The sequence below is a fragment of the Parasteatoda tepidariorum genome, chromosome 8 (assembly GCF_982258835.1).
Source record: "Parasteatoda tepidariorum strain Cologne lab strain chromosome 8, Ptep-v5.0, whole genome shotgun sequence".
NCBI classification, from domain to species: Eukaryota; Metazoa; Arthropoda; class Arachnida; order Araneae; family Theridiidae; genus Parasteatoda; species Parasteatoda tepidariorum.
Window position 1 is genome coordinate 55,551,359 of NC_141762.1, and position 19,187 is coordinate 55,570,545.

The 19,187-nt window shown below is 28.2% G+C and overlaps 1 protein-coding gene across 2 annotated transcripts; it reads right to left on the bottom strand.

Moving 5' to 3' along the window:
• Positions 1–844: 844 nt before the first annotated feature.
• On the bottom strand, positions 845–6,748 carry LOC107436558 (uncharacterized). Of its 2 annotated transcripts, none has more exons than XM_016048321.4 (3): positions 6,344–6,748; positions 2,452–2,589; positions 845–1,510 (listed from the first exon to the last, which is right to left on the bottom strand). In XM_016048321.4, exons 1-3 carry the CDS (start codon positions 6,344–6,346, stop codon positions 965–967), a joined length of 687 nt encoding a protein of 228 aa, XP_015903807.2. In that variant the 5' UTR covers positions 6,347–6,748; the 3' UTR covers positions 845–964. The 2 variants fall into 2 exon arrangements, with proteins under 2 accessions (XP_015903807.2, XP_087006491.1); XM_087150365.1 differs by having other exon boundaries at positions 2,509–2,589; positions 6,344–6,479.
• Between the last annotated feature and the right edge of the window lie 12,439 nt (positions 6,749–19,187).

Sequence of the window (19,187 nt, forward strand, 5' to 3'; positions counted from 1 at the left end):
TTGATATGAATTTATTACCCCTATTACATTATTATAAGTATTGAAGGAATCCAAATGGTATACTTAAGGGTATATTAAAAATAATGGTATTCATTATCGAAGATTCATTAATTTCATCCATCTATTTATCGGATGTAACGGAAGTAACTGTGAGGCATAAATTCCAACCATTAGAAAGATTAGTTTTAAATTGGTGACTTTCGTTTATTTTACGTTGATTCGTACTTGTTAGTACATTATAACAATGACTTAATTAACTTTAGAATAATTTTAACTTATAAGAAGAAAGGGGCTCTCCCCGGGCAAGGTACTCTGCAATACAATTTTTAAATTTTCGTCAGTTTTTCCGAAATCATGTTACCTTTTCTTTCTTCTTTCCTTCTTTTTTTTGTAAAGTAGAAACTGAGAGACGTAAATACATTTTTTTCTTTAAACAAGGAAATCTTTACACTTTTTTTATTATAGAATTCTATGATCTTTGCGATCTTTAGTCGTCCAATATAGAGAAACATGTTTTCTTCATATTTCACTAGATGCTAATATTGGTCAAATTTGATTTGTGACATTTAGAAACGTTTCCTTGTTAGTGTAGTTTTTGAAAAATTTTGTGAAATACTATTTTAATGCGTTTCTTTTTATTCGAAATTGTATCTCCATGGTAATTTTGTAAGCAAACCATTTAAAATAAACAAATGATAAGATAGTAGATAAACGATAGTTGCCGTAGATTTTGTTAAAATATTTTTTACTGAGAAATTAGTCAAAAAAAAATTTTGTTCGTAAAGAATGATTACCTAATATCGATTTCAAACTCCTCAAAATAAACTAAAACAAAAAAATAATGTTTCTTATCACCACCACAGTTGCTTTATTGCATTTTTAACCCAGAATATTTAACAATAAATACAAAATACTGAGCACCATTCACCTTGTGTGAGCAGTTTTACTTCAAGAAGCATTAAAATCAGTGCCAGTAATGCCTGTAATTATTATTATCGTAATAGGAAGAGTAAGCATGTCCATTGTGTCCATTGTGCCCATATCTGTCCCAGGCATGATTGTCATAATGCCTGTATGGTGCGTGGACATCATCTCTGTGGTAAACGGGACTAAGTACGTTTGGTTGACTGTAAATGGTACTTGGTCTTGGTCTGTAAGAGTTGTAAGGCCTGTAAGATGTTTGAGGGGGATTACTTCGGCCTGTAGCTGCTGAATAGAACTGTACATCAGCTGGGCTCTGTGCCTCAGTGCCTGGTTCATTTGTGTCAATGGTTGCTCGGAAGCCATTTTGATCAGCAATGTAGTCTACGACTCGACGGCGACCATCTTCTACGGCTAAAGTGTAGGAACCAACAACTCTGCCACTTGAATCACCGGTTTCCTGTCTGGAGCTGGAACCATCTTCCATGTTAGACACGTAATTGAAAGAGTATGGCATATAGCTATAGGATTCTGGTGCTCTAGGTGCTGTGTAGGTTGGACGCCGTTGTTGGGCAGCTGGTTGGAGATTCTATAAGAATATTTTATAATACTTAAAATGCATTGAAGGGATAAATGTAAAACAATCCTTACTGTAAAACTAACTAATAAAATGAAGCAGAAATTTAAATTTAATTTGGATGTAATTAAAAAGTAGCTAATTTAAAATTAAAAAAAATTAGTGTGCTAATAAAAGTAAGCGCATGGAATTAAAGATATTACTAAAATTATAAGAAAATGAGTGCTTCAAAAGTTTACAATTTAAACTAGAAACCACGTCAAAGTAGTCCACCTCTAACATCTTACAAGATCTGTTATTTAATCAGAAAAACCATGCTTTAATCAATTTTTTATGCAAAAAAGATCACAGATTCTAAAGTTATTCAACATTATCTCAAAAAAAATCTTAACATTTATAACACATAAATTTATGATTACTAAATTGTTGATTACCCTAAATTATTCTAACATCACAATAAAATCAAGTGATTACTAAATTGTTGATTACTAAGTCATGATAAAATCATAATAAAATCTCGTAATTACTAAATTTTTGATTTTATACGTTTAATAGAGTAAAAAAATTCTTCATGATATTATGATATCATTTTTTTAATAAAGTTCATTGGAAATCTTCGGAAAAAAACCAGCTAACTACACCAATAGCAACTCAGATAAACAAACAATTCTATTTTTATATTCAGTGTAAAACTAATCTTGCTGCATTATATGTAGGCAAGTTTTGCGATTACTTTTTTAACACTATAATTCTGCTTTGCTAGACAGAAAAAATAATGATTCTACAAGTTTTATTAACGCTATTGAATTTTTTTTCTATTCAGTTATAACTTATACTTGTAAAGTTTTCCTTTTGTAATTTTATAAAAAGATTTTATGCTCAAAATTTCATAATTCTTATTAATTTCTTTTAAATAAATATAAAGAAATAAATCCTCTAATGACAAAACCTACATTGTATGTTTGATCTATGGGATAGAGGTAAGTCTGTGTATTGCCTTCAGATTCTACCTGAGAATTTGTAGTTGAGGTCTGAGTAGTAGACTGTTGAGCCAAGACAGAACCAGCAATGCATAAAAGTAGCAACGGCAACTGAAAAAAATTGAAATAACACAATTTTGAATGAAGCATAATATAAACAAAAAACAACCTGGCCACATTTGAACATTGAAATTTTTAAATCATGATTATTAAACTCATTATATATTTAAATTACTTCATTTTACTAATTCATATTATTTCTTGTCATTTTCATGTAAACAAATATATAATTGGTGAATTTATAGCAAGAAGTGAAAAATAGCAATTTTTTTCTATTTTATTTCTCGGGTTAAAAACAAGAAAGCAGAGGTAAATTTCCATATTTTAGTAAGTTTCTTATTAAAAAAAATTTACATCGATCAAGAACAAGAAATTCAAAGAAAATTATTTATACTGAAAAAGGAATACAAGAAATTCTAAAAAAAAATTATTTATATTGAGCAAAATATAAAATGAATTACAAGAAAATTATTTAAAATGAACAAGAAATTAAAAGAAAATTATTTATATTAAATAGGAAAATGTAAAAAAAATGTCAGAAAAATTATTTATATTGAAAATTTATTATTTAGTTGTTGCGTTTATCATTTTGATAAAAAGGAATAAAAAATGATCTTTTGAAGTTAATTAATATTTAATTTAAACTTTTCCAGTTTCCACTTTAGTTTTATTAAATTATGTTTGATGATTTAACTTTCTTAAACTTTATTGGTGCGTACTTACCCTGGTAAAAAAATTGCGTTTAAATTAAATTGGTAACTTCTAATGACTGTTACCACTTTTATTTCATAATTATCACAGGCATATTATATCAAACTAAAATTTTAATTTTTCTTAAATTAATTTAGCAAAGACAAGTATCTTATATCATACCTGCCAACTCTTCCGGATTTTCCGGAAGATTTTATTTTCATATTTAAAGTGGTAGTAAATATATACTATTTTTCTTTTATAAACTTAATTTTTTAATGATTTTAATCACCACTATTCTTAGAAAAATTAAGCAGATATATTAATATGCGTTACTAACATGGTTGTCAACTAACAATTACACAAACATGGTTTTCTCAAATACAACGTATTTGTTTGCTTAAAGTTGAAGTTTTAATTCCATTTTAATGCCACTGGGAAAAATAATTTTGGAAGGGATTAAAAGTTGGCAGGTATGTTATATCCTTGATTTTAGGAAGATGGTTTAAATGTTATTCTAAAGTAATCACTTTCCAAAAAGTAATTGCTAGGAAAAAGATTGAGAAAACAAAATGTTTGTAAATAAAATCTCTCTGATACAATTGATAGATTGAATTAATAAAACTGACGTGATAATTAAGAAATTTACGATAACATCATAAAACGAATGTGACCACTTTTTAAACTGTGATCAAATTTATGCTATACTGCATATATTTACTGGAAAAGTAATTGCAAGTAAATACTATTTTTATTTAAACTATTGTTAGCCCTGTGAGTTTATGGAAATTTCAATGTTATTTGCAATTTTATTTGAAACTTCAGCAACTTAATATAAATTTTGATGATTTGAAATGTCAAACACATAATTTGTACTAAGAATTACAATAGGAAAAAATAAATATAGTAAATGATGTTTTTACAAAACATATAAACTTTTTAACACTAGAAAGACTGAAACTTAGTATATTGCTCAAAAGCAGTCAAAATGACTGGATTCATAAAAAATAAATAACGTGTAAAGAAATTTGTTTAAAATTAATTTTTAATATTTTTTATATTATTGACAGTTATATAACAAGTTATTAGTAAATATTAACAATAAAAAAATTATACGTAAAAAAATTATACGATAACAAGGTTAATAATGTAGTAAGACATTTATTTAATTTTTATTAAATTTAATTTGCAAATATTGTCCACGACCGGGATTTGAACCCTGGACCCTCGAGACGAGCGAATTCTTGTCTCCTATCATTTAGCCCTAACGGTCACACCGCAACTTCCCCGAGTGCTATTGCAAAGAAACAGCGTTGTGAATCTTTACCTTTATGAAAAAGTGGTACAGCACTTGAACTTAGACTAATTTGATATTGTCTAGCGTATGCTACTCTTTAATTTTTAAAGATCCGGGTCAGCAAGTTTTGGATCAAAATAAATATGCACAAATGTCACAAAATCAAGTCTTATCTCCTAAAATTACACAGAGTGGTAGCAAAATGACGATTGAGAGCATTTTTTAATTTTGATTGCACTTAAAACTTACACAGCAAAATCATGAGATCTGATATATTTTCTTTAATTATTTTTTGCGTTAAATAAAAAAAAATGTCACTTAATTATCAGAAATAAAATGGTAGATACAGTCGAACTTTCTTATAACGAGTGAATGGACCGTAATATTTGATCGTTACAACCAAGTAAAAAACGGTTAACTGTGGCCGTAAAAATTTATACAAACTTACTGAAGCATAAATATAGCACATTCACTATTTGCTGTTTGATTTTTTGCACGGCTTAAAAAAAGTTAATTTATTTTCTTTGAATTCTTTTATAGTCTATTTGCTGACTGATTATTATTTGGATCAGACTCATGGCCGAAAAACATAGCCAAGAACGGATTAGATAAGCTATATTAAGTAAAAATTTTATGAATAAAAAGAATATTGTTGGATAAATCTGCGTCTGCTCCAATCAATTTAACATTATCATTAAAATCGGGTTGCATAAGAAAAATTATATTAGGTATACCAGAATGATCTGTCCGCGAAAGTGCATGTTCCTTTTTACAGTAATGCAAAAGTTCTTTCATAAAAAAAGGTGACAGAGTATCTTACACTTTAACTCAATGGTAATATTCTGGCTAAAAGAGATGCAGCATATATGGCACAAAAGAGAACATTCAAACTTGTAACGTAAGTATCCATCAGAACTGAGCAATACATCCGATATATACATTTAAGGGTAAATGCCCGACTAGTTTGTTTTTGTTCTTTTAGCAGTCGAATGAATAATAATGACTATGATTACAAATATACTATTAAAAGTTTTGTTAATTGTATTTAATTTTCATTAAAAATAAAAATTTAAAAAGAGTATTATTATTAATATTTTAACTAAGTAACTATTTTTAATTACAACAGCTACCATTTACGCGAAATTTCTACTTCAATAAAAAGGCTTTTGTTCTTAAACGGGATGATTATATACCATGCAGTTGCTTTCTTTATTCAAGTCACCAGTCTGAATTGTCCAAATATTTTTTATAAAAGTAATTTGATTTAAAATAAAAAGAATTTTCACTTGTTTCATGAACTTCGCTTTTTTATCTCTTTAATAGATTAAATTTGGTAAACATAATTGTTAAAGTTTGCATTTTGCTATCCCTCTGAAAGCCTGAAAGATGGCAGGGTTTATAGTAATCCACAAAAGTTATTAAATTGACTACAAAATCTATGTTCTGAAAGTGTTTTTCGTTTTTAAAAATTAATCACAAGTCATTCCCGATCCCCATAATAATTCAGTAACACAAATACGTAAATTTAAAGCTAACGGCGAAAATTGCTTAAATTAAGTAGTTGCTGCATCAATGAAATTCTAATTGCTTTAATAATGAGTTTACCATCAGTATTTCTAATAAATCACAAGGCGCCCTGCAATGGTTGTTGAAAATTTTACAGCAATATATACAAATGCAAATTGGATTTAAATATATCAGTTTAAAGATCATTTAGAGTTTTTAAATTTATCAAACTGTACCAGATTAATGTTAGATTTAATATTAATCAATGGATGGTTCATAAAAAGAAAAAAAATGAGAGTTTTTTGTACTCACCATTTTAAGATAGTCTTGTTAATCTTTCTAGGTCAGTAGAGATCTTGGTGGTAAGATGGTTGTTGGTGTGATACCAAAGGTTCAATCTGTTTTTATAGTCCTTTGGGTGGTGTCGTTTTTTCGCAGTTTCTTTGGGTGTACCTCGTATAACACAGATGAGACAAAAAATGTCTAACTGACCCTGAAAGGGATAGTCTGTAGGGTTGGCGGAAGCATATAATAGAAATTTTTACCGATTTCGGCCTTGGATATATAAACATTATTTCATGTCATCTGGCCTACCAATTTGTGGGTGTAAGAGCAATTTTCACTTTCATTCACAGGGCTTTGTTTTGATTCTAGGATGGTATTCACTGGCTTTTGTTTTTGCTTGCTTCAAATAATAAGGTGAATTGTGGAAAAACACTAGTTAAGAAAACATTCAGTTTTTTTTAAAAGAGTATGTGAAAAAAAATAATGAAAGGAAGTAGCATTCTTATATATGCATCAAATTTATTTTTAATAATATATTACTTGATTAAAATAACTATCATTAATTTTACAGTAAATGAACTGGATTGTAAAATTTGTTCTTGTGGCATTTTTTTTTCCAATAACAATCTTCAAAAAATTGTTTTTAATCAAGATACTTAACATACATTTAAAAATGGTAATGTGAATAATGGAAAAACACTAATGTAGAAAAAATTCAGTTTTTTAAGTATGTAAGAAAATTTGTGAAGGAAAGTAGTGTATTTGCATTTGCATCTAATTTATTTTTAGAAATATGTTTACCGATAAAAATAACTATTATTAATTTTACAGTAAATGAATTGGATTGTAAAATTTGCTCGGTAGGTATTGTTGTTCTAGATAACACTGTGTAAAAAATTGTTTTTAATTAAGGCTCAACATTTAAGAAACAAAGATTAAATTAAACAAATGATGTCGAAGTTTTCTCTATGTACAGTATAATTAAAAAAAATACATATATTTTAAGAAAAAATTCTTTTAGTCATAGCTTAAAAGATATTTAAGACTTTTTTCTGTACTTACATATATTTGTTTTGAGAGGTAATGGTTGCTGAATAATCGAGAATGATAGAAAAATAATTTTAGTATGGAAAAATTTATTAAAATATCATTTAATTGACGATTTCATATTATGAGAGTTAAGGAATAATTTTAAAAATATTGCACTAGCATACACTAAAATTTTTCTTTAAATTATGATTTTTTTTTGCAGTACACATGGGGTAACGTGCCCCAAAAAACATTAAATTAGAGGTTATTAAAAAGGAGCTACTGTGGGGCCATTAAGAAGGAATGAGTTTAATAAAAAAATATTCAAAATTTCCATATTTAGTTCAGTTTGTAATAAAGACAAATCTAATAATAATAAAGACTGTTAATCCATGAAAAATCACATGAGCGCAGCTTAGTTACTTAAAATAATAATTAATATTTTTTCACGTCTTGGTTTTATTCATTCATTAATGACACTATGATTTTTTAATTTTTTTTGTACGAATATTAAATGTTTTCACGATGTTGTGATTTCAAATCTGCAATCGGTTTCTCCCTGCTAGCTACAGTTAATATGAAATTTAATATATTCTTAACAAGGAATTTGTAAAAGTCACTCACGAAAATGGGTGTCCCCCCATCTCAGTTACGCAGGGAGTGGTACGAAGTGGGCTATAATACTTTTCAGTACATGAAGTGTGTATGTTTATGTGTAAGCATATAAACCTATAATTTCTTTGTAAATTTACCGACAAAAAATAAACTAAACTAAAAATATCATTTTTAAAACAAAATCTGTTACTTTCCGAACAAAACTGATTTCAGATTTGAAATCCCCACTTCCGTACTAGATAAGATCAAATCTTTGCCCTGCTTGTATAAATGCAATAAATAATTTGCACTTCAGTGTTATAAGTTATTTGCACCTCAGTGTTTCCACCTTACTGCTCATTACGCTAACCAACAATCATTTTTATTTGCTAATTAACAATCATTTTAATTTTTTAACTATAAATAGGTTCTTGCATAAAAATCAAAAATTGTATCGAGAAAATTTTTTTTCTGTTGCATGTATACAAGTTCTTAAATTTATCTGCTTAGGGTGAGAGATTTCAAATAAAAAATTATTTTTGTTTGGAAGCTACAGATTTTCTTCAAAATGATATTTTGACTTTAGTTTATTTTATGTCCGAATTTACAAGTTTATAAATAATGAGAATGTATAGGTTTATATTTATACATGTATACTTGTCTGCTTCTTTGAAGATGAAACTCATGCCAGAAAAACATATTGCCTAAACGTGTCGCGTCATATACTGAAACGTCTTATCGGCTTCTTTCTACTACTTCCTACTTAGAGTAGAAGTGGGAACACTTAGTGTTGACTCCAGAGAATTAAAAAAAAAATCCTGGTTAGGAATACATTTTGAATTGCATAAAAACTGTAGCTTGTAACGAGAAATCAGTTTCAGATTTAAAATCAGCGACTCGAAAATATCTAAGATCTGATAAAAAATAATCTCATGCAATAGGGAAAAAATGTTTCCTCAGTGTTATTTAAATTCAGGATCTCAAAAGTTTTATTAAGACGTTCACGCCGGGAAAAGTGTAAATACGGGTACAGGAAAAGAGAAAATACTGGTTGAAGAACTATTTCAATATTAGATAATATTCGGGAGGATAGTTAATTTATTCTCAACAATAACAATTCGCTGTAAGGAAATTTATCATCATCATCATCAACAACATTTATCTGGGCGCCTGGGGCCGTTAGCAAAATTTATCACGGTCCTAGTCCTAGTGTTTAGATTTTACTGGGCACCTGGGCCGCGAAGCGGCCCCTATCCCATTCATCTGGAATTTTTGAACAGTTTTGATTGAGCAATGAGGTAAGCAGGCAATGGAGTTGCTTTTATGAATGTTTCAAGCTCTTTGCTTGAATAACTAAAAAGGAATCAAAAATAAATTGAGCAGCTTGCTCTAAACTGTGTTTGTTTGATTTTGGAGTTGTTCAGAATTGTATCAGCATGAGTAAACGTTATTTTCAGAAAGGTTGATGAAATTATTTGTTTTGATAGTTATGATATGAGGCGTCGGAGGTGAAATGTGCAGCTATTGGTCTGTAGTTTTTATCTTTGATATGATTTTCAAATTTAAAGATTTCATTAAAATTTGCTGTTTTACATTCTATGGCTTTATCGAAAAAATCTGCGTTTAGCTTGTATATATGCTGTGATAGAGTTGGTATTTTTAGGTCTGCATGTATATTGGTATTCCGGATGAACTATCTTGCACAGGTTATTTTTCTAAAGATCTTGTTTTGGCATTGGTTTAATTTCTTCAGTAGATGTTGAGGTATCGTTGTCCAGGCAGGTGAGGCATAGGTAAGTATTGGGCGGATCATTGCTGTATATAGTAGCTTCTTTAGTTTAAGTGACATATTCTGATTATATATTAATGGTTGTATGGCTATTATTGCTGCATTTGCTTTATCTATTGTGCTTTTGATGTGATCATTCCAGGTGAGTTTGCTATTGATTATAAGGCCAAGATAATTTGCTTTTTTAACTATTGGTATTGGTATGTTGAACATTTTTGGTTGAAGTTGTGGAAGTATTTTAATTCTTCTTTTTTGTATAATTAATATTTGTGATTTTCCAGCATTTATTGCAGTTTTCCATTTTAAGCACCAGTCTTCTATTTCGTCTATATGGTCTTGTAGTTTTTGAAGAGCATGATTTGGGTTTCTGGATTTAATAATAATACCGATATCGTCTGCGTAATAGGCTGTTATGCTGTTATAATCGGCTTTGTTTATAGGAAAATCATAAGTGTATAATATGTATAATATCGGTCCCAGAATGCTGCCCTGTGGTACTCCGGCTGTGATGTTTCTCTTTGTGGATTTTTTGTTTTTGATGGTGATTTGAAATGTTCTATTACAAAGATAGCAGAATAGAAGTTTGATTATGCCGGGTGGAAAATTCAGCTGTATGAGTTCATATATTGTACCAGTGTGCCATACTTTATCAAATGCTTTGGATATGTCGATCATCAGGAAGGCTATTGTTTCTTTATTTATGATTGCTCTGCCAGTATAGTCTTTTATTCGGAGTAACTGTTTGGTGGTAAATTTATCACGGCGAAGAAGCAATTCAATATAAAAATTGCATTCGTTAAAAACAATTGATAGTTATGGATTTTTATTATTCCCGGAAAAAAACTAAAAAAGGAAATTTATTGTTACCAGTTCTTACTCCGGTGCGCTGCCAAGATGAGACAATCTAGCGTGACCCACTGGTGGGTCACCCCGGCGTGAACGTGTTAAAATGATTAGGTTTATCGAATTCAGTTCTTGATTCCTTTGGGATAAAATTAAATCTGTTATTTTGTTCGGTTACCATTGCAGAGCTACCAACTCTCTACGCTTTTTGTGAAAATTTATTCTGGTGGTAGATAAGTTAATAATTTAATGTATTATTTTTTTTATACATTTAAACTTATTTTCCATACCGCTACTTATAAATGATTTAAAAGTTCATATGCAAAGCCACTTTGTTCCAGCTCTATTGTGGTGAGGCTTTTAAAATGTTGGTAAAATTATAAAAAATTCTGATAGATTTGGTTTTTAAATGTCTACCACTTATTATGAAAAATGATATTTTGAAAGATGCATAGTACTTGGCAGGTTTACATTAAATTGTAAAACATAATCATAATTTTTCTCAATATTACTAAATTATCTGTTTGTGGAAAACTATTAAAGAGGATTTATATTCCAATGGCAGGCCTGCCAACTACTACGATTTTTGTAAAATTTTATAAGCTCGAGCAAAGTGGTGTTGCATATTAACTTTGAAATTATTTATAGGCAGTGGTGTGAAAAATTAGTTTAAATGAATAAAAAAATAAAGTATTAAAGCATTAACTTAGCTACCACTGGAATAAATTTTTAACAAAAGGGTATAAAGTTAGTAGTCCTGTTAATGGCATATGCTGACTGAGCTCAGTTTCACAATAAGCTTATTATAAAAGTAAATATAATGTAGTTTCTGCTTGATAATTGTAAAAAGGGTAAATAAGCTATTTACAGTTTTAAATATGTTTATTTATAAAATTTTACATAATACAATAATATTATAGAATAGCTTAAAATTTTTAAAACGACATTGCTTCTAGTTTTAAGCTTTTAGCTTAGAATACTGAATTAATATTACAGGAAAATATAGTTAAGCAAAGAATAATTAAATGATTGGCACGCAAAAATTACTCTGTTACTCTGTTGACTCTGTTGAAATTACTCTGTTGATTGCAAATAAATCTTTATCTTTTTTGTTAATTAAAGAACCAAAGCATGTTGTTTCTTGGCTTGTCAGAAAACGCCATTTACAATTAAAGAGAATTTTACAATATTACGTTTTTATTTTTTACAGAGAAATTTGCTCGATTGTGAGATTGTTTATCCAATAAAATGAATTTCAAAATTAAGATTTTAAGTAACTTACATCATTTTTGAAAGTTTTGTTCTACACTGACTATAACTGCAACGTCAGGTATCCATAATGAAGAAAAATAGCGCCGCATCGGATCTAGATAAGGATTAACTTCCTTCATGTAATATTCCCAAAAGTTAATATTGCGAAGCGATTTTTTTTTTTTTTGTAAGTCTGAATTTTTGAAATGTCGTAGACCTAAAAATAAAACTATCATTGATGAAGGTAATCAATAATGGTTTCAAATTGTTCTACTAATTAAGAGTGAACCGAAATCACTGCCAAAATAACAGTGAGTTATTTTACTATGCTGTGAGAAATTGAAAATTTTCGTTCATATTTGTTTCTAATTATATAGAAATATGTGAAAAAAGTAATTTTAAAAACTATATTTCAAGGAGAGTTAACGTCGGAAAATTTTTTTGGATGACTGAATTCACTGCTAAAAAACGTAAAAATTTATTTTTTTAATTTTACTTTGCTATCTTGTGTGATATGTACAAAGCGCAAAATGAAAAGATGGACCACCCTGCGTAACTTTTGGGTTTAATGGTCGGATATTCACGCTCTAGGAGTCAAACTTGATGGTTCGAGGGGGTGCCCTCAAACATGCTAAATAATTAGTGCAGACGGTTTTTTAAATTACAGAATCAGAAACGCACTTTCTCTGAATCAACGTTTTTTTCCCCCGACGGATTCCGATTTCTGACTCCCCCAAAATATAGGGCAGTAGCCGTAATCAGGAAAATGGGGTCCTTGAAGTTTGATCAGGAAAGCTGTCAATGTTTGTGTTTCTTACTGTTAATTTTACTTTTGCCATATCTCGAGAACTGTTTAAGCGAATAGAATTTTTTTCTCACCCAATTACAAAATTTCCTTTAACCAAAGATTCCATGCAAAAACTTTTAATAAATATTTATATATTTTTTTTATTATTTTATTTAATAATAGTGTAAAAACTGTGAACTGTATAGTATAGAATCTTTTACATCATTCTAAAGAAAGTGATTTTACATGGCAAAATACAAAATTTGAGTAAAATCGGTCAAATAGTTGCTGAGAGATCGAATTTTAAAAGAGCCGTTAATTTAAAATATAAGATGTGAACCACATCCTACTAAAGTGTAATTTCTTATAAGCTAACAAAATAAAATATCGTGGTATGTGAATATAATGGCGAGCATGTGATATGATATGGCTCGTATGTGAATCTGCGTGGAATAGACATGCAAATTTAATCCATAAAACTAATTAAACTTTATAAGTTAATAATTTTATTAATGCCTTAATTAATAAACTAATTAATAATAAACTCAATTCATAAAGTGTAAGAAAATGACACGCAAATACATTTATATTCCATAATATTCGTGCTGGCTCGTTTATTCTTAAATCGACCTTCACGTCTAACACTACTGCCTACTCCCGTTGCATACAGGTGTGAATGATTCATAAGTTATTCGAAGGGCTATTAAAACGGTGTCTTTTAGTGTGTTTCCTGTTTACAAAGTACTTAAAATGCCGGATCTTTAACAAAGTAACTTGATCATTAGCTTTTTTAATTAAAAGTCATCTAAGTTGTTTTTAATGAACTGAGCAAGAAAGTGAATTTGCATTGCTGGCTAACCAGAAACGTTTTTGACGTAATCTTCTTCTACTAATCGATTTTTTTTCCACAATAACTCTCACTTATTTTGCGTACGAGAGAAAATAAACTAGTTTTTTTAAGTAGAAAAAAAAAACTGAAATGGGTCTTTGTTGCATGACGAATGGGTTAAGAAGCGTAATTGGAAATGCTGAGAGTAATTATTGAAATGTGGAAAGCTTAACAAATCATGTAATCCAAATAAGCGAATTTTTAAGTGTAAGTTGCAATTAGTGTTTCAAACTAGCCTGATAACTTCAAAAAATTTTAATTTTCTATTTTACATATTGGGGGGGGGGGACCGGAAAGTAATGTCGTTTCTGCGCATTAAATATTCATTAATTTTAAAAACCAATTCATTTTTTTCGATTCATTCCCGATCCGACATTGAAAGATTGTTGCTAATGAGAGTAGAATACATTATTGATTAAAAATAAATTGTTGTAACAAATATCAAATGCACCAAAATGGCATTACTTTCCGGTCCACCTAATATAAATTTATCTTACACGAAAAACGTTTTTCTGAAAAGAGTATTGCTTGAAACTAACAAACATATATGAGTTTGTAAATAACTTATTATTTACAAACACCCCGACTCGGTAACAGAGTTCAATTTTTATTGCTGTATATTATACATGAGTTGTAACTTTATATAGTACTATAACTTTATATAGTACAATAGTTAACTAATAGTTAAAGCGTAAAAAACTGTTTTCCTTTTACTTATTATTTTTGTGACTGATGGAAATGTTTCAAAAATTTAGAATGTAGTTATTAGGCTACAGGATCAATATTTTTAAAATTAACTTTGCTTAAAACACGCATGGAAAAATAAGGTATCTAAATTATCTTCAATGAACAACAAATAAGAAATAATCATTTACATAAATTGCAAAAATTTGCCAGATTGTTAAATATTTCCCGAAAAAATTTAGCTTCTAAACAAAAGCACTTTTAATAACCATCGCAACAATAGCGTGCTACTATCTTTAATGAGCCATATTTTCGTCTACAAAAGTTTGAAAAAGTTTGACTGAATAATATTTTTTAAAGAATTTGAAATTATGACCATTTAATTAAAAATGTCATGCTTTTAAGAGTAATTATTGTTTTTAAGGGAAATTTTACAGGAACATTGCACAGTATATCAAAATTAAACTTTTTTATTTATTTGTTATTCATTTTAGTTTTTTTTTAGAAATTCTTTCGATAAATAAAATTTTCCTTCAATGAAGTGCTTTCTAAGAATGCAACTGTGTTATAAGAATGCAACTGTGCAGATTTGAATTTTGCCCAAAAATATAATTGTTAAATTGTTACAAAGTATTAGTCTTTATGAGTGCATTTATCATACTGGCGAAAATTAATAAAGTATAAAATTTAAATTTTTTAATACTTTCATAATAAAAAACTTTCACCGAAGACTTCGCTTTTATCTTTAACTTGAGTGTTTATTTACTCGAAAATAATATGTGAAACAGACGAATGAAAATTGGTTCATTTGCTGGTGATTTGCTTTGTTGTGAAATTCGCGTACAATTTGAAGCACTTCATTTTTCTAATAACGTACCTGCTAACTCCTTCGAGATTTTTTCGGAGATTTTACTTTTACACTCAAAGTAGATTTATAGGAAGCTAATGTTTATATATTTGAATCTCGTTTTAGCACAATAATTGTTTTGATTCATGATTGACTAATGATTAAAAACTAAACTTGATTTAATGGTTGAGAATGTGATTATTTAAATTATTCAAAGAATAAAAGTTTGATTTATATGTTTAAAATGTGATTATTTAAATAATTCAATGAATAAAAATTTAATTTAACTGATTTAATGATAGAAAATTTTATTTAAAAGGCTTTTTACTACTATTACCGCAAATAATTTATGTAAATAAGTAGAAGTTCTGTATTTAAATAGAAATATGTAAAATATCTGTATAAATAAATATATAGAAGTTTTGTATATTAATTTTATTAATTTAATTTTAAGAAGAAAATAATTAAAATATTTTTTCTTACATTAGCCAATTCATTTATTGTTTATCTCTATTTAAGAAAACTTTTGTCGGAAAATTTAATTGCTGTACTGTATTGCTTTGAACACCAGGATTTTGAATGAATTAATCAAAACTGATATCTATTCGGTAAATGTTAAAAAAAAATTATAAGAGGAAGTTTATGTTTCTAAATTTTATTTAGGGGGAAGTAGCCGTTGTGACTACCACTTTTTATTTAATACGAGGTAGACTTGGTTGCTACAGGAGACTAAAAATGCAAAAAGTGGTAGCAAAAAAAAAATTCAAACTTTTATTAAGAAGGTAAAATGAGCAACTTCGTTTTGCATATTTATTTTAGTTTTTTTATTGAAAGTGAATGCGAAGACTAATTTTTGCTTAAAATATGAATTATATGAAATGTAAATCATAGTGGTAGTTAGAATTGAATGATTAAAGAGATAAAAAATAAAAGGAGTTGAACTCTCCCACTTTTTACATTTTTAACTGCCCGCGGCATACCTGCGTAAATATTTATCTATAAAATTTTTTTAAAGAAAACTATACCCCTTTAAAAATATGTAAGATCGGAAAATTATTACTAATTTCTTTTGTTATGTAATCGTCCAGAATCATTTTTTGAAACTTTACAATAAATTGTGTTTTTTAAGAGAGTCCATTATTGTTGAATGCATAAAAGAGGTTAAGATCGAAATACCAAATTCAGTATAAAAACACTTTTTAAATAGCAAAGAGAAAAAGAAGAATGCGCCAAAAGAATTCTTAACTATTAAATTTTTTTAAAATGGTACTGAAGTGTTCGTACACTTAAACTAGTTTAAAAATATTTAAATTACACCATCAAATAACTCAAAAATTTTGCATTTTCTTTTTTTTTCTTCTCCTTTTTTCTCCATTCATACCACCTCTTGACTCATCTCGAAAACAGTGGCACAAACAAAAAAACAAAACAAAGCATGGCACGCGCAAACAATTTACTTTCTATTCTTCTAAATCCAGCGTGAACATTTGCATCTATTTAATATTCCGAGCGTCAAAATACCTCCCTGTATTTTTGTTTCTGTGGCATACATTTCAAATGTTATCAAAAAAGGATGAGCCAATCCATCTTAGGCCTTAGAGTTCTTTCCACAAGAAGCCAATATGGCGAAATTCTTTTATTCTATGTTGGCAGCTTCTGGACTGTTCTGACATCTGAAGACAATTTCATTTCCTGGCTGTTAAATAAACAGTCGGAAAGGAGGTCGTAAGCTTCAGAACAAGATAGAAAGTGGCGAAATCGGATGATTTCGTTATGTTTCTTTTTACCATTGAAATTTAATATTTATAATTCCAAACAACAAAGGTAGCGTCATTCTAAAACGATCGTTACAAAAGTTTATCTTTGCAAGTATTAGTTTGAAAACGATTTTGAAATTTTATTTTATTCATAACGGAAAAAAATTATGTGTACATGTCAGGTAACTAGATATATTTAATAATAAAATAAAATAAAAAAAAAAACATTTTACGACTAACATTTTTCACCTACCCTAAAAAAAACCATTTTGTCACTCTTAGAAGAAAACGTATGCAAGCATTATTTTGAAAAGGTGTAGAGAAAAATATTCGTGAAGATAAAACGCATTATTTTGAAAAGGCGTTGAGGAAAATATTCGGTGGGGATAAAAATGTATTAAGAAAGTGGTTTGCAAACTGTATTTTGTTTTAGCTGGGGCAAAAAAAAAAAAAAAAAAAAAAAAAAAAAAAAAAACGAATTATTTCCATTCATTTTCTTCTTTTCGTGAACTTGTAAAACATAATTTTTACTTAACTCCATAATTTTCTTCTTTTTATTAATTTTTAGTTTATATTTGTTATCAAGTAAAGTTATCAAGTTTGTCGGAATGTAGTAGAAATTTTAATTGACAATAAATACCGTTTAATAATAATACAACGGCTAATTTTGTTTCAAGCAAACAAGAAAATGATTAAAACTTAAGATATTTTTGAAAATACGGTTCTAATTGAAATTTCCGCCCACTTCGTATTTTGCCATTTTAATTGCGTTTTTTTAAATTATGTAAAAAATTTTATAACCATAGAATTCAAAATTATTCCGACTATGATGAAATAAAAAAATGTAACAAAAAATAATAAATACTTATTAAAAGTTATGTTTTGCTTCGACTAATTTTAAAAATCTTTTTAATTAATCTTCGGATAAACTAATTTTAAAATTGTAAGTAAAAATTTTTCGATTCGCTTAAAAAGTTCTCGAGATAAGGTGAAATACGCAAAAAGTAAAATTAACATTAAAGTATCAAATTAATGACCGTTCTCATGACTAAACTACTGGAACCATAATTCACAGATATCAGCTACTCCCTATATTTCGGGAGTCAAAAAAAGGTATGAATCCGTCGAAAAAAAGGCATGTTTATTCAGAGAAAGTTCGTTTTTGTGTCAGATTTCGTAACTTAAAATGTCGTCTGCACTAATTAATTTGCATATTGATTTCACCTCTTCGAACCTTTAATATTGGGTTCTAGAACGTGTTGATCCGATCATTAGATCAAAAAATGTTCAGAGTGGCCCGTTTTCAATGGGTATTTTGCGCACACTGTACAGAAAAATATACTGCAAAGTGGTAGCCAAATTGAAATATATTATTTACCAAACAATTTTCATTTTAAACGAAACTTATATGGTTGAACAATGGTAGTCGCAAACTCAAAATTGGGTCGGCTTTTCGAAGACGGTTATAAAATAATTTAGATCACTTAACTCTCTCTATAAAAATAAATTTGTATTATAAAAGTTGTTTTAGTTCCTAAAAAAGTCATTGCTTAGTGTTCATATTGAAAAAAAAATTTACTTCATGTTTATTATCATTTTACCTATCTTTTATTGACATTGCCTTAAAAAAGAAGAGGAATTGATTTTCACGTAACTCGTTTTACATTTTAAGTGACACCCTTATTTTTGTTTCTTCCCCCTTCTTAAAGCTTTAAGGAGAACTTGGAACATTTTTTATGACGGGATGAAAACGATATTTAATTGACAAGATTTACGATTTTTTAAGAAACACCCTTTCACAAGGTTAGCTGAAATATTCATTGAAATAGGGTTTTATATCATGTTTTAAGTCTTTTTTTAAAGTAAGAGTGATTTTTTTAAACTAAAATTTGTGTTTTTTATGAACGAAGAGTTTTAATTATCTGAGTAAATACAGTTTTTAAAAATCTAATTGCCCTTTTAAATTCATTTCAACACAATAAAATTGTTTTTTTTTTCCTTTTTTTTTTGAAAAATATAGGGTCAAATGAGATATAACATTTCTAATAATTGAAAAATAAAGTCTTTTTAAACAAAGTTTAATTTAAATATTGAAGTAAAAGAAGAATTAAAAACTAATACAATTCAATTTTTTTTTAACAAGTATAAATTTCGGAAGATACCAGTTTTCGGTTGATAAAGAGTTCCTTTTTTCCCTTTTTTTAAGCCCCTTTATTGACTCGCTTCAGGGGTGAAAGTGGGATGGAAAACAGGAAATGCTGGTAGGAAAACCATTTCAGCTAAAGTTAGTTTTTTTCAATAGCTAGTTAGGAGTTTACGAATTCTTTTTTTCAAACTATTAAACAATATCAACTTTATCTTGGAAAAATAAGCAGTTTTATATATATATGCTTGCTAAAAT

Excerpts from the sequence above, each read along its gene's own strand:
- LOC107436558 (XM_016048321.4), bottom strand. Across the intron at positions 1,511-2,451 it reads CCATAGATCAAACATACAAT|AATCTCCAACCAGCTGCCCA; the intron begins GTAGGTTTTGTC and ends ATATTCTTATAG.